Source organism: Mycteria americana, chromosome 2 (genome assembly GCF_035582795.1).
Source record: "Mycteria americana isolate JAX WOST 10 ecotype Jacksonville Zoo and Gardens chromosome 2, USCA_MyAme_1.0, whole genome shotgun sequence".
Lineage (NCBI taxonomy): Eukaryota > Metazoa > Chordata > Aves > Ciconiiformes > Ciconiidae > Mycteria > Mycteria americana.
This window is the reverse complement of record NC_134366.1, coordinates 147,180,470-147,206,136: the sequence shown is the minus strand read 5'-3', so window position 1 is coordinate 147,206,136 and position 25,667 is coordinate 147,180,470. Positions and strand designations below refer to the sequence as shown.

General features: G+C 38.1%; 1 protein-coding gene across 1 annotated transcript; it reads right to left on the bottom strand.

The window, feature by feature from the left end:
- Positions 1-7,132: 7,132 nt before the first annotated feature.
- DECR1 (2,4-dienoyl-CoA reductase 1) lies at positions 7,133-22,940 on the bottom strand. Its single transcript, XM_075494914.1, has 10 exons — positions 22,658-22,940; positions 19,439-19,641; positions 18,424-18,481; positions 18,192-18,278; positions 15,595-15,742; positions 12,310-12,409; positions 10,926-10,998; positions 8,587-8,733; positions 8,222-8,284; positions 7,133-8,124 (listed from the first exon to the last, which is right to left on the bottom strand). The coding sequence occupies exons 1-10, from the start codon at positions 22,730-22,732 to the stop codon at positions 8,065-8,067; spliced, it is 1,014 nt and encodes a 337-aa protein (XP_075351029.1). The 5' UTR covers positions 22,733-22,940; the 3' UTR covers positions 7,133-8,064.
- Positions 22,941-25,667: the final 2,727 nt, after the last annotated feature.

Here is a 25,667-nt window from a genome sequence, read left to right as displayed (position 1 = left end):
CTCCAATCTGAGCCTTGGAAAGTTAAGGAGTAGGCGGCGCAGGATGGGGCCTTGCTGAAAAAAGCCACAAAAAAATTAAAGTAAGATTAAGCTAGCTTATTCTCACCGCTTTACAGCCACTCCACGCACAGTGATTTAACTTCTCACCGGCTTGTTCTCCTCGTTTCTCTATGCAATGTGAAATACAATTGTGTATGTTAAGTGAAGGAACAGTGAATCTGCCTATCAGTACAATAAATGATTTCTATTGTTCATACTGTGCACTTGAAACCCTGGATTTTGCCTTATTTTAACATTTTAAAAGTGTAAAGGTAAAGAAAAAACACAAAAACTTGTATGTAAAAATATGATAAGACTGTTTGCCAAAATCATTACAGTGCAAGTAAAGTGTTTAAAGTGTTTTGACAAACAGTCATCCCAGAAATTGGAATCTGTCTTCCCGAACATGAGTAAAGTTACCTGTCACAGGTCTGTTCTGAAGCCACCCTTCTACTACTGCTGCTGCTCACCAGCTGGCTCTGCTGCGGATCACGACACAGAAAGCGGGTCTCAGTCACCCACAGGCAGAATGTTTCCTGCAGTTATTTCTCATAAATAAAACTTGCATTAAAAGACAGCAATTTAAAAGCCCAGTTGTAGCAAAGGTGTTTACTATGTCAGTGCAAAGCAAAGTGTAGCAAATATGGGTAAGTCAAAACTGCTGTAAAATCTCCAGGTTTTAAAATCTCTAAAACAATCCTGGGCAGAGCTCTTAAAAATGTCAGGGCTGGGGCAGAACGAGGCTTGGAATAATAAGAGAGGTGATGATAGGGAAGACTGCAAGCTTCTTTCTTCTGGTAGACATTGGGTGACCAAAAGAAAGACTGAAAGTAAAATAGTAGCATGCACAAAAATTAATTACATGAGGCAGTGCAGGTATGCCATATTCCTGCTAAACAGAGAAACTGGCTGACAGGTAGCTACATGGGATCTACTTTACTGAAGTTGTTAACCATTTTACTGTCTAAATATATATATTTTATTTAAATAAATACTCAAACTAATAAGGACTCAAGCAAATAAACAGTCACAGTCCTACAAATTGCAAACAAATATGCTGTGCAAAATTTTAGCCGATTCTAGTGTAAATGTGTACAGATGAAAACTTAACACAATGTTTCCTATTCAAATCAAGTAAGAAGTTAATGTTGTATTCATTTTAAAGGACAAAGCACCAAACTTTTACTAATGCTCAAAGAAAAAAAAAAATTCCAGTAACTATTCGGCCCTTCAAAAACCTTTGGCGTTATAAATGCAGTATTTGCTGACAGACGTAAACCTTACCAGTATCAAGTCAGGCATAGTGAGTGCCTGCTTCCAGCTGTGCCCACAACCCAGTCCATCCGTGCTCCTCAGGGGCCTCACCTGATCCGAAGTCACTAACACTGTCCAGCTGGCAGCTGTGATACAAACCACTGCCCATTACGGAGAAGATCATGCTAATTTTCACCGATGACTTAATCAGGATTGAACACGGGCCTTGAAGCAAGCCATGTGCCTTTCGTTCACTGCCGCACTGTTCTATCCCGAACACTTCATGCGTGGTATCATAGCACCGGTCTAATCCCCCCTGTTTACAACTTAGTTATTTATCTTTGAAAAGATTACCCCAGCAAGCTTAAGAAATTTCTAGACAGCATATTCCCTGTGCAAATGTCAAATACAGATCCGGATGCTGAGACCTGGCAGCGCTTTTGCATAAAATGAACCTCGTCTCACAAAATATGCACACGCTGCTGCTAAACTCCACTTAAACTAGGATTAAGTCTTTGCTTCGTTAGACAACATTGGCTTTTTCTGATTAATTTCCATTTGGCATCTTGTGCATTTATACTAAGCCCTCATCATAATCATGGTTATAATCACTTATTGTGGAGGCATACTGAAATCCACACCTACTTGCTCTGACTACGAGGGGGCTCAGAATCCATATTTAGGGACCCAAATACATGTGGCCTGATTTTCTGAAGTGCTGAGCAGCTCCAAATCCCTCTGAAATCAACTGAAGTTGTTCTGCACTACTTAAAAGCAGGCCAGTGCACCAAAATCCCAAAGATAATTTTATTTTACTACATATTAAATTATCACATGAAAGATTGGGGCTTTTACCTCAGTTAAAGTGGGGTTACATGTTTCGCAGCTCCAACACAAGGAGCTCCATGGAGTTAGATAAAGTTATAAATTTCCTTGCTCTTCAGTGTCTTAACTTACATGTTATCAGCATGTGCAAAAAAGGAACGATAAATAAGCAGTTCATGTGCCAATGAACTTGGAAGCCCGTACAGACAGGTAGGAACTTACAGTTCCCTCAAATAGTGTCGTTTTGTGCTTGTAAAGCAGGTTCTTGAATTGGTAAATAATAGCAATATTCTCAACAGTAATTAAATATTCAAGAGGTGGGAATTCCCAGAAACAGGAGAACCAATGATTGACAGCAGTTCTAGTATCATAGCGAAGAGGTAATACAATTAACCTTTCATTTGCAACCTCAAATGATTTTCATAACTTGTTTGTAAGTCTCTACTGTAATACAATACCACTTTTACAGCACACAATTAATCTAAGTAATTGTAACAGACATGTTCAAAGACAGTAAATCATCAACTGAAATAAAAAGGGTAATTTCAAGATTTAATCAAGCAGACAAGATACACTTTTCAGTTGAAAACAGACCAATGAATCCTCATTTGTGAGTGTCTGTCAGCTGAGTTCATGGAAGTGTTAACACCGTTGACTGACAGGTCATGCAAAAGTTATTTTAAAAAAAGGTATTTGGATTCCAGGAAAGTTTTCCTTGTGATCGATGAAAATTAAACTGCCTCCGCAACCCTACTGACTCCTTTCGCGAGCTCCAATGTATACCATCGCCTTTTTTCTGACTCATCCCTCCACTTTCTTGTCCCTCCAACTTCATCTCCATAAAATTATTATGCCGCAAAGCAATACTTTTTCATACTCCCCTTTACCTTGTGGCTCACTGGCAAGCTGAGGTAGGGTAAGGAATGTAACAGTCCCAGGACCAATACGTTAGCATAAGACAGGGTGTAGAATGGGGATACTATTTCCTACCATTTTTGCTATGTTTTGAATCAAGTAACGACTATGTTTTATGTCAGTCTGTGAAATACAGCAGTGATGGTCTGCGCAATATAAAACTGCAGAGCATGTTTATGGATTGGGCACCTCTTGGGAGTTAGAGATGTTTTATGCCTCTTTCAGGACAGTCTCATCCTCGTGGGCATTTAGGAACAGGTTCTTTTGCAATTTCCAAGCCAAGCCAAGCCAGACGCCACCTCGGTTAGGTAGTCACTATAAAGCTCCTTTCTCTTCTCCTTTTCCTGAGTTCAGATGTCACGTGTTGCTACTTTAGTAACAAACAATTAAATTGTATTTAGGTAAAACATAAACTTGAGATGTTGGAGATTCATCTCTTCATAGTAATGTTCCTCTCCTGTCCCTAACAAGTCTAACAACTCTTTTAATGAAGGAAATTAATCCAAGCCAGACTATTCCATTCTCCTGCAGAAGTGGGCAGCTAGATTAAAGTTTTTTCACTTAACTAAGTCTATATATTAGGAAAAATTTTATAAACTATCCAGTAACACATAACTCTTTAAAACATTATATGCCATTTCTAAAACCTGCATCAAAACACTGTATACATCTTGTCAAGACAGAACGTTCAGAATCTAAAAGCAAGTAACTTGCAGTTTGAAAGGGATGTCATTGGTATAGGTAAGATAAAATATACTCTATTCTCATTATAGATGTGCTTTCTGGTTCTATCACTGAATAATATATGCTTTAAAAATGTTTTGTTGTCACTTTACAATTAATAATTCATTTAGCTATGGACAGTAAACAGGTAGAAGAAGATACTTCAGAAGCAATACCTGTTTCTGCAAGTGATAAATGTTCTGTTATTGAATAAATACCCAGTATCTATTTACAAGACAGGCTTTAAGAGGCCTCCCTTCAATATTCTGACCTTAATAAAGCATAATTATAAAATAAAGCGAAAACCCCCACCCTTAAAGGACATGTTGCAGTAACTGATGGTTCAGAAAAGAGCTTCAATCCCTGAAAGGTTCACTGTGAATTAAAGGGAGTTTCTCCTAAAAGCAAAGTTGGACTGAATCTCTCTGATGAGTAAAGCATTGAAGGAAAGACAAAGATGTTTTCATTTTTAAATTTTAGGTCAAGAAGCAGTATTCATTTTAAACTGCGAAAGCACTTGAAATTCTTTTGCAAGTACTTTTGCAAGAAGTACTTTTGCATAGGAACCTACTGCCTTTTGCTGTGGAAGAGAAACATTTCTGAACTGAGCTCTGAATGTTTACTTTCTAAACAAATGCCATACACAGGCAAAGCAATATTATAGTGGTAGTTGAGCCAAATAGTGGGTCTGTGTGTTTAAAGTCACGTAATGGATTTCTGGCATTTGCTACGTCAGTAGGCATTACATCTAAGCACCATGGTACCTATGGCTGAAATATTTGGAAAAAAAATAACTGTAGCAGGGCTAGGCTTATCCCCCTTTTCTCCTCTGTCCTTCCTTTTCCATCTCATCTTACCCCCACCAAAAAAAAAAGCCTCTGCTTTCCATATCTAAAAAATACATTAAATAGTACATAGGATTATTAAAAAAAGTACACAAGATTAAAAAAAACAAGTATTGTTACTATGAATTTATATGCAACGAAGAGAGATGGATTAAGAGTATGTGGCAGCCAGCAGTGCTTCCTAGCCCCCAAAGCCAAGTATAGACTTGATCCTAACTTAATGGTGAGACTGGGAATCTGCCTCTTTTCTTGATCTTTTCCACCTGTGCCCCACCCAGGACATATGTTTTGTGAACTAAGAGGAATGTGCCAGTCTCCCTGCTTCAGATGACCAGTTCCTGAGGGAATGCTGCAAAGCGTACCTGCCCTGCTCTTCAGACTCAATAGAAATAACTTAAGGTCCTACAAAGCCTGTGACAAGGTTGGAGACTGAACATGGTTATCTTCGATCTCAGTCCAGTACTTCAACCACATGACAAACTTTCCTATAGTAAAAATCGTACACACCCATGGATGCAAGAGACAAGTGGGAACTAATTTTTATTGATAGCCCATCTCCAGAGGATACCCTACTAAATACCGTAGAGAAATACTTGATCATACCACAGCTCACATACCTTTGAATTTTTTTTCTGAAGCACTTTTTTTCAAGTGTCAAAGCCTTACATACAACTGTGTCCCATACAAAGAGAAAATGTAAGTATATGCAAAGGATGAGCAAAGAACAGTATACAGGGGATTAACTTGTCAATTAAATCACTTTTTAGGGAAAAGACATGGGTATCGTGCCAGAATTTGATCTTGACAGTAGACCTACCAAAGACCAAGATGCTATAAAAAAAGCTTTACATTATGTTCAAGAGACACCTCGAAGGCTGCTATGATAAAACACATTTGCTTTGTTTTATTATCAGTGGCACGGATGCTACTCAATTCCCTGTAGGACCACCACTCTCAGGAGGAAGCTGGCATGTGGAAACCTGCACTAATATAGTCCACCCTCTCAACAGAACATGTATTAGCTTGCCTCAGCTTTGTATTAAGGCAATCAAATGATTTCAAAGTCAGATGCTGGCATATGTAAGTATGGCCTGAAGTGTGGGTAATGTGACAAGACCACTGTCAGCACTTGAAGGAAGACATCCTTGAATGGCTTCTATATTCCTGACTCTTAAATCACTGTTACCAATTTCAGCTATGTTCATGCTTGTATGCATGGACAGTCTGGAGCTTGGGTTAAACAATTGAAAAAAAAAGGCATGGATTTCAGGCTCTAAAGGTCAGAGCCTGTGTGATGGGTTGACCCTGGCTGGACATCAGGTGCCCACCAAAGCCGCTCTATCACTCCCCCTCCTCAGCTGGACAAGGGAGAGAAAATATAATGAAAGGCTCGTGGGTCAAGATAAGGACAGGGAGAGATCATTCACCAATTACCGTCATGGGCAAAACAGACTTGACTCATGGAAAATTAATTTAATTTATTACAAATCAAATCAGAGTAGGATAATGAGAAATAAAAACTAAAACACCTTGCCCCCACCCCTCCCTTCTTCCCGGGCTTAACTTTACTCCTGATTTTCTCTACCTTCCCAACGCCAGCAGTGCAGGGGATGGGGAATGGGGGTTGCGGTCAGTTCATCACACGTTGTCTCTGCTGCTCCTTCCTCCTCACACTCTTCCCCTGCTCCAGCATGGGGTCCCTCCCACGGCAGACAGTCCTCCACAAAATTCTCCAACGTGAGTACTTCCCGTGGGCTACAGTTCTTCACAAACTGCTCCAGCATGGCTTCCTTCCACAGGGTGCACTGCCTCAGCGTGGGTCCCACACAGGGTCACAAGTCCTGCCAGCAAACCTGCTCCAGCGTGGGCTCCTCTCTCCATGGGCCCACAGGTCCTGCCAGGAGCCTGCTCCAGCATGGGCTTCCCATGGGGTCACAGCCTCCTTTGGGCACATCCACCTGCTCTGGCATGGGGTCCTCCATGGGCTGCAGGTGGACATCTGCTCCACCATTAACCTCCATGGGCTGCAGGGGACAGCCTGCCTCACCATGGCCTTCCCCACGGGCTGCAGGGGAATCTCTGCTCCGGCACCTGGAGCACCTCCTCCCCCTCCTTCTTCACTGACCTTGGTGTCTGCAGAGCTGTTTCTCTCACATATTCTCACTCCTCTCTCCGGCTGCAGTTGCACAGGTTTTTTTTCCCCTTAAATATGTTATCACAGAGGTGCTACCACCATCACTGATGGGCTCGGCCTTGGCCAGCAGCGGGTCCATCTTGGAGCTGGCTGGCATTGGCTTTGTTGGACATAGGGGAAGCTTCTAGCAGGTTCTCACAGGAGCCACCCCTGTAGCCTCCCTGCTACCAAAACCTTGCCACGCAAACACAATACAGCCTGTTGATTTCTTTGAAGAATTCCATCCATTGTTTGAAGCAGGAGGGACAAACAACTGGCAACCCCCTAATCTGGAAAATGTTATAACACTAGAACAGGGATAGCAATAAACATCGTTTGTTTGGTTTTGCTTGTTTGGTTTGGTTTTTTTTAATCACCTGCTTCTTTGGGATGGATAAACTGACTAGATTCAGAGATAATGCCATCTTAAAGCTTCTTTAGCACCACTCTGTGAATGCAAATGAGACCTAGGGATTTCTGTAAATCTCAACCAATGAGGTTTCAACACTTTCAGTCCCGATTTACTCATGTCCTTTACTAGTCTTAAGTAAGCCATTTTTTATGGAACGACTCCCCTAGTCACACACATATTACTAGCAAATGATTTTTAGTTTCTCATTTTCAAGAACATTAACTTAATCATAACAAAGAGCAAGCTCCTTAGAAAGGCACTGCTAGTCCTTAAATGCCATTTTTAAAGTTCAGCGTAAGATAATTAAGAGACTGAAAATGTCAGCAAAAGATGAGACCAAGATGGTTATGTATTTCAAGATTTTGTAAGTAACCACAGGAGTTACATCCTATCTCAGTATATGTAGTCCTGCTGATAACTTGAAACTTTGTTACTCGCAAGTTTAGGACTTATTACTGAAGTGTGAAGATTAGGACTTAATTTCTTAGTTTTTCCTCAGATTAACAATTATATTCCGTTACAATAGTCCTGAAATGCTATTGGAATTACAGTATTAAGAGACATATATCTGAGAAACAAAAAAAATCCTCTGAAGTATTAAAAAAAAGAAGCTAATTGTAGACCACAGCATGGCTATATAAAACATCATCTAAAGAACAATAAAATTTCAGTGAACAACTGTGGTTCACTATTGGCAACAGGTTAGATTGTAGATGGGAAAAAGATACATGCGATATTCAAAATATGACAATTTCAAAACATTATATTGAAATCGGCATACAAAAGATTCTGTATGCTATTTCTCAATTGGTTATTTCTAATATTCATGAAAAAGTAGTGGTTCATTTCCAAAAATCTCCACCATACAGTTACGTACTTTAAGAACCTTTTGTTTTTCTAATCATCGCTTCCATAATGTCCCACTGCTCTTTGGTAACCTAATAAGAGAAAAAAGAGTTTAATTCGAATTCCATATAATAATTACACATCTAAGTATTTGTTTGAATGTAAAATAGCAAGCAAGGAATTTAATACCTTCTTCAGATCATTGAATTCTCCTGCCATAGAAACATATTCTCCACCATCCATTCTGATAACCTAGAAAAAGCATAAGCCGTATATTTAATAATAGTGGGGTTTCTGTAGCATTCCCTTGTTATGAACTGTGACAGTAATTTTTATTGATTTGGATCAGAAAAGCCCATGTTCAAAATAATGTAATTAAATCATTTTTAGAAGTTCTTTTTAAAGGTACTAACTACCACACATTACAATTAAAATGTAAAGAATTTCAAAGTAACAGGTTTTATTTCATTTCTGAAACTAGGGCTTTAAAAAATATCAGCAAAACTTAGACCATCATCAGGTTAATTGTATAAACAAGATCAATGAAAACTTACTGCTCCATTAACCCAGCTTGCATAGTCACTACAGAAATAGGCGGCAAGATTTGCAATTTCTTCTACAGTTCCCAGACGGCCACAAGGAATCCTCTCAATCATTTTCTTCTCAAATGTGCCTGTTGGGTCAAGGCGACTAAAAGCACCCTGAGAATTAAGAGAAACATTTTGGGAAAAAAAAAAAGTTATAACGGTATCAGAATTAAAATCCAACAGAGATTTGACCCTGCATAAACAATATGGAAGTCAACATTTGTGAGTGAACTGTTTACACCATCTTTGTCAGTACGATGAAAAAGTAGGGAACAGAAAAGAGAATTTATCCCTGTTGCACTGATATGCATCTACTGAGTGTGATAAACTGGAATTTACCAGGTTTGGGATAGTCATCCACTGTCTACCTATGAAAAGCAAAAGGGGTTAATAACCTTTGTTTCTCAAGCACCCTTGATAAACATTTGAGGAAATAAGCAAGACTCAAAATTGCTGCATGGACAGGGGTGAGGAACAAGGAGAGAAGAGGAGCAGGAAAGCGACAGAAAAATTATACATGACACAGAGTAAGTAAACCTGGAAAGAAAAAAAAAAAAATCAAGTTCAGTTAAATTGCACCGATGGCTAGAACTCAACTAAGTCACTGGAAGTTTTAGTATTTGAATAGCTTAGAATGGAATGGGAAAGAGAAGAGGCTTTTTGTTCTGCCTGGATCCTCCACAAGGAAACAACCTCCCAGGCAAAACCAGAAATGGATTAGTAACATTTGTGTTAAGTTACCGAAATTATGAGTTAAAGCACACTGTAACTTACGTTATCATGGCTGTACTCATGCCATTTAAGTCTTCTATTGCCATGTTTTTAAATGCCAGTTTATAAGATTAACTGTATTGTGCTTGTATGCTTTTTCCCTTCCCCATCATTACGTACAACAGTGTTTTTTAAAGATGTGGATGTAGGCCTTAAGGCAGAAAAGACTCGATTTTGCAATACGCTGTTTTAAGTAAAGCTGGTCTGCCTTTTTATGCTTTCAGGGAAATTTTAACTTGGAATCAGTATGACAGATGTAGTACTTTATTAAGAACACACAGTGTCTCAAGTGGGATATACGCTATTAGTCTAAATCAGAAACATTAACAGGAGGTAGCAATATTGACATTTAAAGCAGTTAACTTGCCAAAAATTATGAGAACCTATAAATCAAAGTGATCTTGCCACATGATATAGTGGATGCCAAAAGTTTATATGGATTCAAAAAGGAACAGGACAAACTAATTGAACAACAACAACAACAAAAAAAAATCCATCAAGATGATTACAATATGAAGAGATACTAACTGTATCAGATTCCCTGGGCCAGAGACTGCCAGAGGCTGCAGACATAAAGAAGAAATGTCATTACATGTTTTTCTTCTACTCTTGCCTAAAAATCCACCAGATACAAGCCCTGGAGGACTCTTGGTCTGATCCTGTAATGTTGTTTCAACATTCTTATAACCCTGCTGATACTGCCACTTATCTTTCTTTACAGTCAAAAAAGGTAAAACTGAGTTGTCCAGTGTAGCATCTAATGACGACAGGAGGAAAAAAGGGGGAAGAAAAGAAAAAAAAAAAAGAAAAAAAGAAGCAACCCTGCACCCCTACCCCCAAAACAACAGCAAACCCAACTGTGAAACATTTTACAGGTAGTAGTAACACCATTATTATCTGTTACTGCTTATAATTGTAATATTTTGACTCAGTGTGAAACGGATCCTCCTCTCTCCTTCCTGAAGGACTGCTTTCTTTTTTCTTCCTGTTCCAGGTGGTCTGGATCACCTCCTCTTCACTCATATCAAAGCTTCACATTTCCTTGCTGACTTAGTTTTTAACTTTCCAGTTTTGTGATTTTCAACAAAACTAGTGAGATACTGTTCTTATATATCTAAAAAGAGATTCTGAAATTTTGGAATTGATGAGACGTTTCATTTAAAAATTAGGAGTTCAGGCAGTAATAGGCACTTTTACTCCACCAAGTGTAAGAATTCACTTGACAAACTAGGTACATACAGTTGATAAGAATCAACATTAAATATTTTGATATACCATTTCTTTGAAACACTAAAAAAAAAAAGTTTCATTTATATTAGTGTAGTAGAAGGGGCAGTGGCAGGTTTCAGAAGTTCAAGAAACTCTATTTTACAAAAGAATTATTGAGAGATAGCGTGTTCAATATTCCAGCACAGTCTTGGTCAGCAAGGAAATCATACTTGAATTTAACAGTTACAGAAAAGGTTAGACTACCTTAAAGTTAAGTCCGTACTATAAAGCATATTCAAGGCTGTGTTTCACTTCATGCTATGTACCTTTGTTTTTATTGGACCTGGTTGAATCACGTTGAATCTCATGCCATATTTACCCCATTCAGCTGCAAGAGACCTAAAAATTCATTAACGGAATGCATCAGTATTTTAAGCACAATATTTTAATAATGCTATTCAGCAAAAAAAATTATTTTAAACTGAATCAAATGTGTAAATACTAGAATTTTCCTGAAACAGGAATTTTTATTTAAGGGGTTTTTTTGTTCTTAACAAAAACATTTCAGAGAAGAAAAAAAACCACAGAGGAATATTGATTCACAAACAGAGGAATACTGATTTAATAGATGCATCATAGATAAAGCAACATTCAGGAGCAATTCTTTCTCCCTTGCAAATCATACAGATGATTTTGGCACCTAAACTGCTTGACAAACAACTGTTAGGCTACCATCTTTCTCTGGTAATTTAGACTATCCCACAAGTATACATTTCTAACATTTTCAACATAGTTCTCACATTATATGCTTTGAAATAACACAAAACATAGGTTACATTCTAAAATGGGACCAGTGGAATAATTTTGCTTTATGGCAACATTTTCTCAGCAAAAGCAGTACTTCAGATAGATCATCTACTATGGTCAATGAATTAGCTGGGTCACAAAGTCTCCGAAAAGTACACATTTTAGTTACAGCTCTACAGAACAGAAATCAAGACCATCACTCATTCCCTCATTCTTTTCTGGATAAAGAATTCCAGTTACTAAAAGGCTGCCAAACTATTCAATTCCTTCTGCTGAAGCGCAGAGGAGGATCTATTTGCTATGAAGGACTGCCCTATCGTTCATAATGATAGAAGTCCTTTTGTTTGCTAAGTAACACGGATACATCACATGATACTGTTCTGAATTAAGTATAACCACAGACCTTAATTTAAAATAGTGATAGAAAACACATTTCTTTATGAAACTACATAGTATAGCAACAGTATACTCCACGCAAATAAAAGCACATCTTTTCCTGAGACAAGAGAAAGTGGAAAGCACTTCGAACAGTTCCCCTAATAACTGTCTTTAAGTGCTGGTTCCCTATGAGAATGCAAGAGAATCTGATTATCAAAACTCTCTAATTGAAACTTTAGAACTTGCTATTGCCAAAAGAAGTAGTTCCACTTGTCCTTATCTCATCCTTGTGATAAAAATCATCCACTCATCCTTGTGATAAAAATCATCGCAATAATAGCAGTTAATACTTCCTTCTGTAAGAAGCTGTCAGCATACTATTTCTTTCTAGGATAGCGGAGGCTGGAAGGTTCTCTTACGATACAATGGAATAGCAGGACTATACCAACTAGCTCCATTTTCATAGACCAATTACCCTATCTCAAGGACGTGAAAAGTAGAAAACACATTTGCTGTATTACTCACTTGCTCATTGCTTCTACACCAGCTTTGGCAGAGGCGCTCGGCAACACAAATCCTGAACCACTCTCTGCATAAATTGTTGTAATCGCTAGGAACGCTGCTCCTGGAAGTTGCAAAAACATTTAAAAAAACGTCTCACACCAACCAAACAAAAAATGCATGAATATCAAACTCTGAACTTAAGGTAAAAAGCAACCTCAGTGGTACAGGAGTTTGCATCTCAAGCATTAGGGATGCCATTTTACTCTGGCTTGTAAAAAGATGTTTTAAAAATCCAATCTTGGAAGCTTTGCTTTCAAGCCTTTTTATTTCAGTTGCCTCTTTTCCACGAATGTTAAGCGTTGTTCCATGTAAGTGTAAATAGCTATCGATTAGGCTCCAAAGGTCTAAACCCTCAGACTTCTACTGATAATGAATTTACATGTGCCAATCAGTCTAATGGGAGTGAAGGCCTAAGATCTTACAGTGTCTTTTTAGAAGCTGCCCTAACCTAGTAGTCACTAACCAGGTAATTTGCCCTAATTTCATCAATTCCTGTCGGGGGTGGGGGGAAAATCAACAATTAGGTTTGGCATAATCTTAAAATGATACAGTTTAGGGCTTGAGTTAAAGTTTATGCAGAAAAAAAAAAAGAGTGTTTTTAAGAAATTTTCAGAAGCTTTTTCTCTAGTAGACCTGATGACAAAGTTAACCTGCATAACTTTTTCCCCATTATTATCACAACGAACTGTATTATAAAAAGATCGCTTTCTTTTGTATGTTATATTTTACACCAGATTTAGCAAAAACATTATGGAAAATAACAGAACTGCAACTGTTTATTTAATCTTTCTTTTACAGAAGCCTGCAAATTCTAATTGTCTGATCAATGACTAGCATGAACTTACTGTAACTGAGAAATGGAGGACAAGGAACGACAGTTCACTACTTACGCCACAGTAACTAAAATAACTGTTCTACTTACTGTATTTTAAAAATAATTTAATTAGAATAGCTACCCAAGGGATATTTCTAAAACAATATATGTTATTGACAGAATGTATGTGACGATGAAGTAGAGACTCAGTTAAAAAATTACAGTAATGTTACACAAGAGAAACTGAAGAGAACCATAAACAAGCAATGACAGAAATGCCAGCAGATATCCAGAAACCATGGACCCTATTTATAAAAAAGTAGTCTACAGTGAGAGACTTCAAAAAGAAAAATCAAGAGGCAAAAACCACAGAACAACTTTGAAGTTATCTAGAGTTGATTGTTAATTACATGTTTTGCAGAATTAAACCATAGAATTTTTAAAATACAGGTTAAATAGAGGTGAATTGGATGAACCTAACACAGAATCAAGAATGACTGATAAATTTACAGCTCTGAAGTTTAAAGTACACTTCAGTTCATGCACAATTTTTATTTCTAAAGCCTATATTCATAAAATGGACAATATCTAACCAATTAACTCCTCTCATTTTCTAAAATTTTAGTGCATAAATAACGCATTAGCAGATTACAAATCCCTTTTAAATACCAGTAGAAACTTAAGAGTCTAAAAGCAGAGCACTTTTATTATTTACTAAATTAGGTTTAACATAGGTCGTGCTGCAGACCTAAAGGATGTGCCAGTGTTCTAGTAACTGTCAGATGTATAGCATCCTCACAGACTGTTCTAAAATATTTGCATTGGGTAGCATCTCCATCACTTCAGAAACTAAGGTCTCTGCTCAAACTTAAAAAAACAAGGAAGTAAAAAGAAAATGAAGGTGGAGAATGCGAGGACAAACAGGTACACTTGATTTATTTGCAAAAACACGTCTTAAAGAAAGCCTTAAATAAGAAGGCTTACATACAGACGGAATACCTTAGAAAGAAGGCATGCAAGTAATAGCAAAAGAAATTCGCCTGTTTTGGAAGCTTAGAAGTGAAAGGAAGAGAGACAACATGAAGGTGAATGACTTCTGGATTTTGCCAAATGTGAAGATGGAAGCAGGGAAAGTTGTTTTTCACTCAACAGCAGCAGAGACAAAGGCATTTTTAAAACCGTATTTCACATTACTATAGGGAGACACTGCATGCAACTGGAAGGCCATAAAGCAAACTATTACAATAGTTTGCTATAATGATACAGTAAGATTTGGGGACGGGTTTTTAACGTGGAGATATTAGCACTAGAATGGTGGAAATGATTTTTTCATGTGCTGCTAAAATATATGTGGGAAATACCTTGTCAACTGACCAAAACTGTTACGGACTTACTGAAACATTAACTTCATATTGTTATCATTAAATAGTATAAACCCACCGAGTACTTTTTGGAGAGGAGATTTGAAGAAATTCAACTAATTCAGGAGTTAGAGAAATACTGTGCAAATACAAAAGGACCTAGAAAACAGGATTCAGAAGTGAGGGCACATGGAAAACCATCATATACCTCACTGCTTTTAAATGCTAGTTGAGATTATATAATTCTGATCAAAAAAATAAGCTCAATGTTTTTCAATTCACAACTAGAAGATAATGTAAAATGAAAGCAGTTCTTTGTATATAATCTATGATATAACATAGAAGGGCATACAGTATCTTTCCCTTAAAGACAATAATCTGGTTAAGTAAATCTTTGGCTAAATAGTATATCAAAGAACTATCACATTTTTAAGGTTAAAAAAAAAAAATTCCAAAATATTGGATTAAACTCCTAGGTAGTCTAGAACTAAGAATTATACCTGGGAAAATAAAACCCAATACTGATTTCAATTTTTAACTTCTTTTTCAAATTATCTCAAAGGTAATATTCTCTAGTGCTATTAGGCAAATACCACAGCTGTGAATTTCATTTATTAAGTGTAGGAGGAAAATTCAAAGTGATATCTTGACTTCCTGTTCATTTAAATAAATGCCACATGTTCAGTTGCTCAATGAAACCAACACAGATATAGAAGACTCAAAAGAAATAACAGCATATGTTTTAAACAAAGCCTTATTTTTTAAATTTTAAAAACATTTTACAACTAGTACAAACTCTGCAATCAGATTTTTATATTCAACTTCCTAGCCTCTGGGTCCAATTTGAAGGGCAGATACTACAATGAAGTAATTGCTAGCCAGTTCTACCGTGTGATGTTTAAGTACAGCTTTACTCAAAATGAAGTTTCCTTCTAAAAAAGATGTAGAATGTTAAAAATTGTTTTTCTTTTCAAACTCTCAAAACTGGCTATAATATTCGTAAGGGAAGGAAAGCAAGTAATAATATTATGTCACAATGCTTAGTTACCATTTACCTTAAGGTTACCATACCTTTTTGTACTTTAATGAGCTCCTTTCCGATTTCCAGAGTTACAAAAGCAGTACCATTAAGCACAATATCAGTTATCGTCTTCCATGCATTAGCAGAAAGTCGTTCAGAAGGGGAAATAAAGTTTCCAGCTGCGTTGTTTATCACAACCTGAAACATATGAAGGAAAACCTAAGAGTTAACTAAAAATAACTCTTCCTGAGAGAAAAGCAAAGAATTTAGAAGGAGCTTCTTAGTGTTTCCAGGTAGAAAAGTAAAAGTATCCTCATCAAATGGGGGGGTGGGGAGAAAGAAAATAATCCATCAGAAATTTTAACTTCTGCAGCATAGATATGTATCAGTAACAGAAAATGAGCTGTATTTCCAAACTGCTGTAGTTACTAGTCTAGTACTGAGGAACTGTAAGCGTAGAGGGTGACTTAAGTCACTATTTTCCATAGTGTCTCAAATGCATCCTAACAGAAAAGTTTGTCCCCACCAAGTTCCAAGGTCACATATCATATTTAATGTAATGGATCCATGGGAATAAAAGCAAAAGAAGTTCAGGTAACCTGATGACTAAAGTCTGGATTAGCTGACTGTTGCATAACAGGAAGTCTAATCAGTCGTGACAAAGAGAATATTATGATTTAGTGAACTGCAAGCAACTACTACTAAACTTTTTTCGAATACACTTATATCCGTCACTTGTTGCCTTCCTACAAACAATAATTAGGCAGAGGATACTTTCGATATATCATCTGCTTAGCCCTTCAAGCTAGCAAGTTAGATATATTTTTTTAAGGGGACTAAGCATCACATAACCAGTTTTTAAACCAAAACTTATGTGGCCAGATCTTGTGTATTTAATAATAATATAATGTGCTGAAGCAATAAAATGGTGTATTACTTTTGGAATGGCACTTAGATTCATGTAGATTTGCACATAAAACAAAGTCTTTGTCCTGAAGAACTTCTGGGCTAAATTAAGACATCAGAATTTTGAGTAACAAAACAGACCACAGCACATACTGCATGAATATAAAACAAATATAATACAACAGCCATAAATTATACATATAGATGGCAAATACAATTTAAAGGCCTCCCTACAGTTTGGAGAAAAAAAAATAAAATCCAAATGCCTCAAGATACTGAGGAGGTTACCTGAATCACTGAATAATAAAACTAGTGAACTAAGGACTGCATGACATGATCTTTGAGGTATGTAGATACATATGACTGAAAAAACAATCCATATGACAAAAGAATGATTGCTTTCTAACTGGGAGTAACAGTCTTGGGGATGGAATGAGCAAAACAAAGCTAGAAGGAATATGATACTGCCATTAACTTCTATCTTTGAGATCTCACCTCACATGCACAGTGGCAGTGATACCCAAGCTTCCAGTATTCATAAACATACACGTCATGTCTGTCACTAAGAGAAAAACTAGAGAAAAAGAACTGAATATTCAGTTTACTCCGCAGTCTCTATAAACACAGAATATATGAAATATTAAAGAGAAAGGAGATGCTTGTAAAGAATAAGTCATGGGAATTATTTCTTCAGAAAATTAGTGGGGTACTAAAAATGTAATATAGAGGAAGAAGTCTCCTCCCTCTCTGCACACACTTAAAACCTGGAGATCGTGATGTGCTTTGGCCAAAAAGTGCAGTAACTAGTAGTCAAAATAATATCCAGAGTATCTTGTCTACAAATCAGGACAGCGAATTGCCTTATTTTATAGCACTGTTACAGCATACAGCTGTGAGAAATAGTTTCTCCACTTCTTACCACATTTAGAATTCAGTAGGTTCTCTTCCATGTCTATAGGAAGCTATTGGCGAATGCAAAGTGTCTACAATATACATATGACAGTTTTAAATCTACAGTAAACAGTTTTAAATCTCATTGACTATCCTTACATCAATGTTAACATCCTCCTCACACTTTCTACCAGCTAGCAGAATCTGAACTGTTTCTCTCACGATCAAATCAGAATTTGGTGCCTATCATTGTTCAAACTCCACCAGACCACCCTTCTCAAAGCAACAGTCTGATGTAAAGAGCTCTGTGTTTTGTGCCAAACTATTAAAAAACAGATGCTTAGCTTGACTGCAGATTTTTTCCTTGATTTTATGAGAACTTAGTTTTCAAGTTGGAACCTTCTTTGTGTATTTTAATAAGCTAAGCAAGGACCAAAGAAGACATTTATGATTACTTCCATTTCTAATTTGTGAGACAGACTGTTAATAAGCAACAGGTGTAATTTGGTACCAACACAGGTAAGTCACTTTTCAGGAGGATTTAAGGGCAATATTCTGTTCACTTAATTAATTCACAGAATCCCATCGTAATTGTCCTGCTGTTTACGAAGAAAATATTAGTCCTTAGAGTAAGGACAACAACGTTCTATTTGGCCACTAAGTATTTCAAGAACCACAGAAATAGCCAGTCTAAATGTGAATGTTAGCTTTATCTTGAAGTACTGCCACTTTTTGTCTCGTGTCTCTTTAGATTCCATTAACTTTCTATCAGTCATTTTCTTCATACCTACTATGCAGAGTATTTTCAGTAATGAAGACTGAAGGTCTTTCCTTTCACTAGAACACTTACATCAGGATGTCCTGCCACTTGGATTGTTTCAGCAACAGCATTCTTAACTGAAACTGGATCTCTCACATCACACTGGATGGCATGAACCTATATAATAATGGAAAGGCAGCTGTAAGACTTTAAAACTATATGACTCATAAATTAAACAAGCCCACACAAGCACATAAATGCATAAAAATCCTATAGCCATTTAAAGTATAACTAACACATTCACAATTCTGTAAAAATTTACCTTGTTCCCTGTTTTAGAAGAAATTTCTTCTGCTGCTCCTTTCAAAACATCGAGCTTCCTAGAAATAAGTACACATCACTAAATTGCAATTAAATGCAATTACAATTCAGATTAATAAAATCTGATTATTTTTTCTGAGCAAATATGAGCTAAGACTTAAAATATGTGTGTGTGCATGTGCATTTTGCTGATTTTCATGAAAATTGAGCTTTAAGATAAAAGTCACTAACCTTCTGAAAGAAAACTTTAAATCCAAGTAATTTCTGGTTAGTACTACTTCAAAGCAACTCAGAAGTGACTACAGTAAGAAACTATCTTAAGCTAATCAAACGTGATAAGCTAGAAAAAATATTTTCATTGTGAGTACATAATCATAACAAACAGGTTTAGCTACTACTCTACTAGTATTTTAGAAGGGACTTGCATATTCAGATTTAAAACTAAATATCTAAACCACTGTTTGGATGAATGTCACAACACTTGTTTATTTTGATTAAAAATGAGATTGTTTTTCTAGTCTTTACTGTAGCGCTACTTAAGAGAACTGTAGAAAGATCATCTTCATTAAGGAAAATCAGGGCTGTTTTGAAAGTCATAAGAATTAAGAAGAATGGCTTTAATTCTTTATTGCAATTCAAATCTGTATCAAGACCACCTCCAATAATACAGTCAAAATGTTAAATAATGGCCATTTCAATTTTTTGTTCTCTTTTAGGCTTTAGTTGAATTTATGTCTAATTCTGGGTTGTTTATTTTGCTGCTGCATTTCATGGAAACGTGTTTAGTTTATTTCTTCCTACTGCTGGTTACACCATTAGACGTTTATAGATGGATCTGCAAATTTCTGGTATTTACAATATGACATTATAATTTAAACGTGTACTGAAATAGAGCAAATAGAATAAATTTATCCAGTTTATGAAGAAGAAAGCAAGATCCATTATGAAGCAGAAAACAGATCCATTCAGCATTCAGTATTAAATGAAAGCTCTAAAACATCTTCATTAATATTTACCGGCTTGCTATAACACACTTGGCACCTAAACTGGACAAAGTTGTTGTCATCCCTTTGCCAATCCCAGTACCTCCACCAGTTATAAAGGCCACTTTCCCTTGAAAGGTATTTGGTGGCAACATCACTTTCTGAAGAGGTGAAAAGAATGCAGCTTGTGGCACATTGCTGTCTTGATGCAGCACATTTGGCCCACGACTGAAAAACTGAAAGAAAAAAAAGAGGAAAGTTAGCTTTTTCTCATTTCAGTATACAGGACTGTTACGCAAGATTATGACAGTGGAAGTAACAACTATAACTGCCTTACTATAAACTGAATGCAAGAATGATTAGATTGTATTATACTAAAACACACGGACCTTCACATAAACGCTAATACTAGACTAGGAAAGCACCCGAGCTATTTTTAGATGTTCCATTCCAACTAGTGAACTATTGAAAAAAATGTTTTAATAATGATTTTTGTTATTTTGAAAGTTAGTTATTCTTATGTCTGTCACTTTTACAAAAGTGTGTGGAAAACCATTACCAACTAATTACAGACTCCCAGCAGGATTTGGGTTTCAGATTCATATATGTACTGTACTTTATGCATAAGGAGTTTAGCCCTAACAAATCCATGTGATTTTGAGATTACATGTGTATATATTTAAAAACTCAAAAGCTTCAGTAGTAGCTTGAAGGCTTTGACCCTTTACTACTGTAGTCAACGAAACATTCTTCTTTACTGGAGAATGGGGCAGAATCACATTCCATGAAACCTGTCCCAGTCATTACTAGAGCTGCTAAGCAAAACAATGCCATCTCCCCGACAAGATTGTGCAAGGTTTGGTTACCAGCATTATACTCTGTCCCAGCAAAAATACCATTTACAGCAAATTAGCCCTCAATGAACTGGTCCTTACAAAGAGACACATAGTTGGTACGTGTTTAAAAACATACATGAAAAGAGAAGAAAATTCAGTATTACATCTAGTGATACATGTTAATAAGAAAACAGCCCATTAACGCAATGAGAAATTTGTGATGTTACCCAGAAAGTCATAGCAAAAATAGCCAAGAGGATATTTCTAGCATCCTAAAACACTAAACTAACTCAAGACCTAAACTAAATACTGAATTAAATGCTTTGGGACAGCAGCATTACAGTAATAATTCAGAAATTCCCAAATTATTTAGAATACAAAAGGTACCTTAACCTGAAGCTGCAAATACTTCCAAGTATGACAAAAATGGACTATTTTTATTTTTGATGTGCAAAAAATTAGAATATAAGTTATATTTATTTTCTCTAATACTAATTTGTACTTGAGTGTTTAATGTGTTTATTTGAATAGAAAAAATTCTAGCATAATTTTAGGAAAGACGACTGAATGGCTACTCTTTTATGGTGTTGTTAATAAAAACATGCAATTGTTCAATAGGTTGACACAAAGTAGAAAGGTTATTTTAAAATAGTAAAAATATTACCACTTATTGTTCTATTGACTAACTCACATTTTCAACGCTAAAATTAAGAGACAACATTTTTAGTGGTAGCTGAATCATCTGTACATGCCACATGTATAATGCACACAGACGGGGGTTTCACAGACCTTAAAGTTGGCCCGAGAAAGCGTGCATTTCTGTGTGATAATACATTTGCCTGAGTAACACAGGTGAAAAAGGAGAGAATAATCACGGAACTACACTGCCAATTTAATGGAGCTCATGTTCCAAAGAAATGATGAAACAAAAACTAAGAGTGAAGAAGAGTTGTGGGCACTATGTATAACAAAATTAAAGTAAAGCTCAAACTAAAGCTAGAGTTATCACAAAAGTAAAGCAGTGCAGCAACCCCTACAGCATTTATATTAACTGTGTACTTTAGGGATTCTTTCTGGAACTTGGACTCTTCAGCTAGGTGCAACAGCTTCTCACAAAGGAAAAAATAAACCAAAGGTGGTTCTAAGGAACACAAGCAGACCACATGGAAAATTCAAAGAATGTCACAACATTTTTCCGAAATAACAAAATTCTACAAATCACATCTGCCACCAAACGTCTGTAAAATACTAACGATTTTTTTTTATTTAATTCTCCCAATGAAAATAAAATTAGCATATTTTCACGGAGTACCAGAATACTATTAAGCCTCCAGGAAAGCAGAGTGTGAAAATTCTCTTTCGGTCTTTCTTAGTAGTCCCCTACTCATCGCATCTCTTCTCAGGCATGCGGGGAGAAAGAAGGGCTCCCTCTGGAGAACTTCAGCTCATGGCAGAGACTGCAAATCAAGACGGCATTTGTACTCCCTCCAGTATAAGGAGACAACCGGAGGAAACCCCCACGCAGTACTGAGCCTCCCTGATCAGGTGCTCTGCTAGCGACGGACACAGCCCGCTCCTCTTGCTCACCACTAGAGAAACCGGGCAAGCAGCTTTCCTCCTGCTCGGGGGAGGAAGATGAGGGAGCAGGCCACAGCACGGGCAGGGAGGAAGACTGCACTAAGACTAATGAAGTACTGGAATGCAAGCGGCCAGTGAAGTTGGTATCACTCAGCAACCTTCCCATGAGACTGCTATCGTCTCATTACTAGCTTGCACAAGGGGCTTCTGTGACAGGATTCACTCAATTTAATCATTCCACCATTTAAAGTCAAGGTTTTAAATTAAACCCCAGGTGTAAAGAGAGATACAAAGAAGCTAGGAAACACCATTAAAAAAAAAACCAAACCCAAAACATCAACAAACCAAAAAACAACCCTCACCCAGGCGGTGGAAGTGAATCATGAAACTACTGCAGAAAGCCCTCCTGGAAGCACACAAGCAGCCACTGGCAAGACCACTGCGCCTGGGCAGAACTCACGAGAAGCGGCCTCCAGCAACACTCGCACAAATCAGCCACGCCACTGCTCGGACGGCAACATTCAAACCGCTTCACCTAAATCGCACTGCGTAACTTTGCTATGGGATCAAAGGGCGATACCGATGCCTCCACAGCCTGCACCGAAACGGGAGAGAAACGCTAACTGCCCTGCGATGGGGCAGGCGGGCCCTGTCCAGGGGCCGCACCTCTGCGAAGGCTCCGGGTCGGCGGGCAGCGCCGTCCGCGGAAACTCGCCGTGTCCTCTGACGGGACAAGGGCGCCCGGGCAGCCCCGGGGGAGCGGGGGAGGAGGTCGCGGAGCCCCCCCCGAGGCGCCGGCCGACTGCCCTGGGCCCCACCAGAGCAGGGAGCGTCTTACCCGCCCGCTGCCAGAGAGGCAAGCCGCGGCAGCGCTACAGACGCGACGCCGACCCAGCCACACCACCGCCGCCATCTTTCCCTGCCGGGAGGTCGGGGGTGCCTGGCGCCGGGCTGTGCGCCTGCTCCGTGGCGGGGCCAGCGCCCACGCGGGGGTGGGAGGCGGTCCGGCCGCCGGGCCTCCGCCCGGTCCTTGGGCGGGCAGGGGTGCGCTGTCGGTGGCCGTGCGCTGCCGCCTCTCCTGCCTGAGCGACTGCAGTCGGGAAACCAGCGAGGCCGTCGCTGCAGCAATAACTCGGGGCCCGCCAGCCTCAGGGGCTCGGCCCCGCCGGCCGCCCCCGCCCCAGAGGCGCCTCGCCCGGCCACTGCCAGCGCCCCGGGGCCGCGAGTTCCAGCTGCGGGGGACAGATTATGCTCCGTTCAGTTTACATGCATCACTGGGTTGGGGTTTTTTTATTGCAAATGATTTACTCAATGCTATTTGAAGGACACTAAATAACTATTTTTTTTTTCCCTGTGGGATCTAAAACCAGGAATTGTGGACACTAAATAACTATTGAAGGACACTAAATTTTTTTTTTTTTGCCCTGTGGGATCTAAAACCAGGAATGTGCCCTCTGTACCCTTAGCATGGCTCCTGTCAAGCGGTCTTGCCAGTGCTTGGCATGTGTTTTTGGGGGAAGAGGGGTTGTTTATTTAAGAAGTATGAGAAAAGTGGTGGCACAGCAGTCTCCTAATTGGGATTCTCAAATGGGGTGGGTACCTCACAGCCTGATTTGGGGCAGTAGCGTGCTGAGCGCAGTCACAACAGCAGCCCGGACGGACAGCAGCAGCACAGGGGCTCCGCACCGGCTCCACCGCACGCACCACCACCTTTCACCTCGGTGACTGCTGTGAAAGGAGGTTTACCAGAAAGACCAAGGTTCCTCATTTCAAATTCAGCACTGTCAATGGAGTTCAAAAAAGGCCTGAGCAGTCTGTGAACATTAAACCATGTTAATCTACAGGGGATTATATTGAGATAAAAAGACATTTGATTTATCTGTGTTGAGCACATAGACTGGCTGATTGGAAAGGTAATGACTGACTGATACCCACCCTTTTGCACAGCCTGGGTAATAAGGCAGAGAAGCCTGCAGAGTCATATCTGACCATAAGGAATGGCAGGGTAAGGGGGTGGAGGGTAGCACGGTAGCTGTAAGAACCTTTGGGTTCAAGAAAACTGCAAATTCTGAGGAGAAGTGACCACACCGATGAATCTACGCAGTTGCAAAACTCGGCATCAAAGACAACAAACCTATCAGTAGGTCTATACTATCAATTTTTGAATTAAGAATTTAGGGCAAACTGAATACACACTGCTATGGGAGTTCAGGGACATAAAAATTACAATCCTAAGGCTTAGTCATCAGCATCCTGTATAAAAATGGTCAAAGAGCTCAATGTTCAAATTTTAGAGAAAAATATTGTTGATACTCTTGTTTGTTGATACAGTAAGTTCTAGAACATGGAAGATAATTATTGGTCCTGCATACCATCCGGCACCCACTGAAACAATAGTGCCACACCACTAAACAGTAGTTGCCACAGTATCATTAAAGCCATATGCCAAATATCTGGAAGGTGTTAAAGAGTCACTGTAAGGTTTGGATAGTAATATTTCATTCAAATCAGTTAATTAAAAACACACTGTCTCAAAAGATTTGTAATCACTGAACAAAAAAAGGAAAAGTTGGAGAACAGGAGTATCTCTTGAATATAGTTCAAGAGATATTTTAAAATGAACAAATACTACAGAATTTAGAAAGCTGCACTGGAATGAAGCTAACAAGTAAGAGGAAACAAACTACAAAAGCAAGCCTTTTATGCGTTGGAAAATACAAATGTGCCAAACAGCTACCTCTGAAAGAATCATTGTATTTTCGTGATAAAAGTGAACAAGAAGATATGACCAAACTAAATTTCAGAAAATGTTTTTCAGCAACATTCATTGATGAGGTGCAATTCCTATACCAGACCTGTTATGTTTTGGTAATAAGAAGAAAGTGGTTTCCAAGACTAACTCCAAGACTAAGCAGACAAATTTAAAAAACTACAGTAACACTTTGATGTCTCACTATCTAAAAATATAATTGAAGACAGACTGCCTGTATTTTACAAGGAAAATAAATTGGCCTAATAGGCTATTACTCCACTTTATAAAGTCCTACTTCAGTTTGGGTGATGCTTATTTACAAGTTTAGGAAGAGTTTAAGAATAGCTTAACTGAAATATTAAAGCATCCAATGTCTGATTTAAAGTAAGTCAGGAGGTTTACAGTGTAGAAAATATATGTTTTTTAAAAAATCTTGTAGGGTAACATGAGAAATTACAAGACTGTAAATCTAATATCTGTAGGGGAAAAAGTAATTAAAAACCGTAACACCTAGAAAAGGTGTTATGATCTGAAAGCGTCTAACTAGCACTCGTCTTGTGTTAAGATAATTATGTTTCAATAATCTCTTATAGAAATGTCTAAGAGGTAGTGAGTATATAAGAGCTTATATAAGGTATAATTTAGACTTTCAAGGGTTTGGCCAAGTGGCCTAACATAGAGCTCAGCAGAAACCTGAGTCCTCATTGTAAACTTGCATGCCTATGCTGTTTCTGCCATTCAAACTACCTTGTCGAAAGAAATGCATAGCACCTGATGATAAAGTTTAAAAATAGTCGAAGAGACTTTTCACACAAAAGGCTACTAAGAAAAAAAAATTCTAGGTCAGGGATAAAATATCAACATGGACATAACGCAGACCTACATCTCGGTTAGGGGCAAAAGTTTAACGATAGATCACTTCAGTATTCTGTTTAGATATTGTTTTGCAGGGGTTAGTCAACTGTGGTACTATTTCACCAGTTATATGCAAGTTAAGCCTGCAGTCCACATGAATATCTGAAATGCCTCTTTCTGCTCTGATAGTCTCTGAGTTTGGGACTCTGCTGAATCATTTATTTATGAACTGAAAAAAGGA

What these genes read in the sequence shown, in the direction of transcription:
- DECR1 (XM_075494914.1), bottom strand. Translation starts at nt 22,732, where the DNA reads ATGGCGGCGGTGGTGTGGCTGGGTCGGCGTCGCGTCTGTAGCGCTGCC. An exon ending in GCCTCTCTGGCAGCGGGCGG is followed by an intron (nt 19,642 to 22,657) that starts GTAAGACGCTCC and finishes TTTTTCTTTCAG; the next exon opens with TTTTTCAGTCGTGGGCCAAA. An exon ending in AAGTGTGTTATAGCAAGCCG is followed by an intron (nt 18,482 to 19,438) that starts GTAAATATTAAT and finishes ACTTATTTCTAG; the next exon opens with GAAGCTCGATGTTTTGAAAG.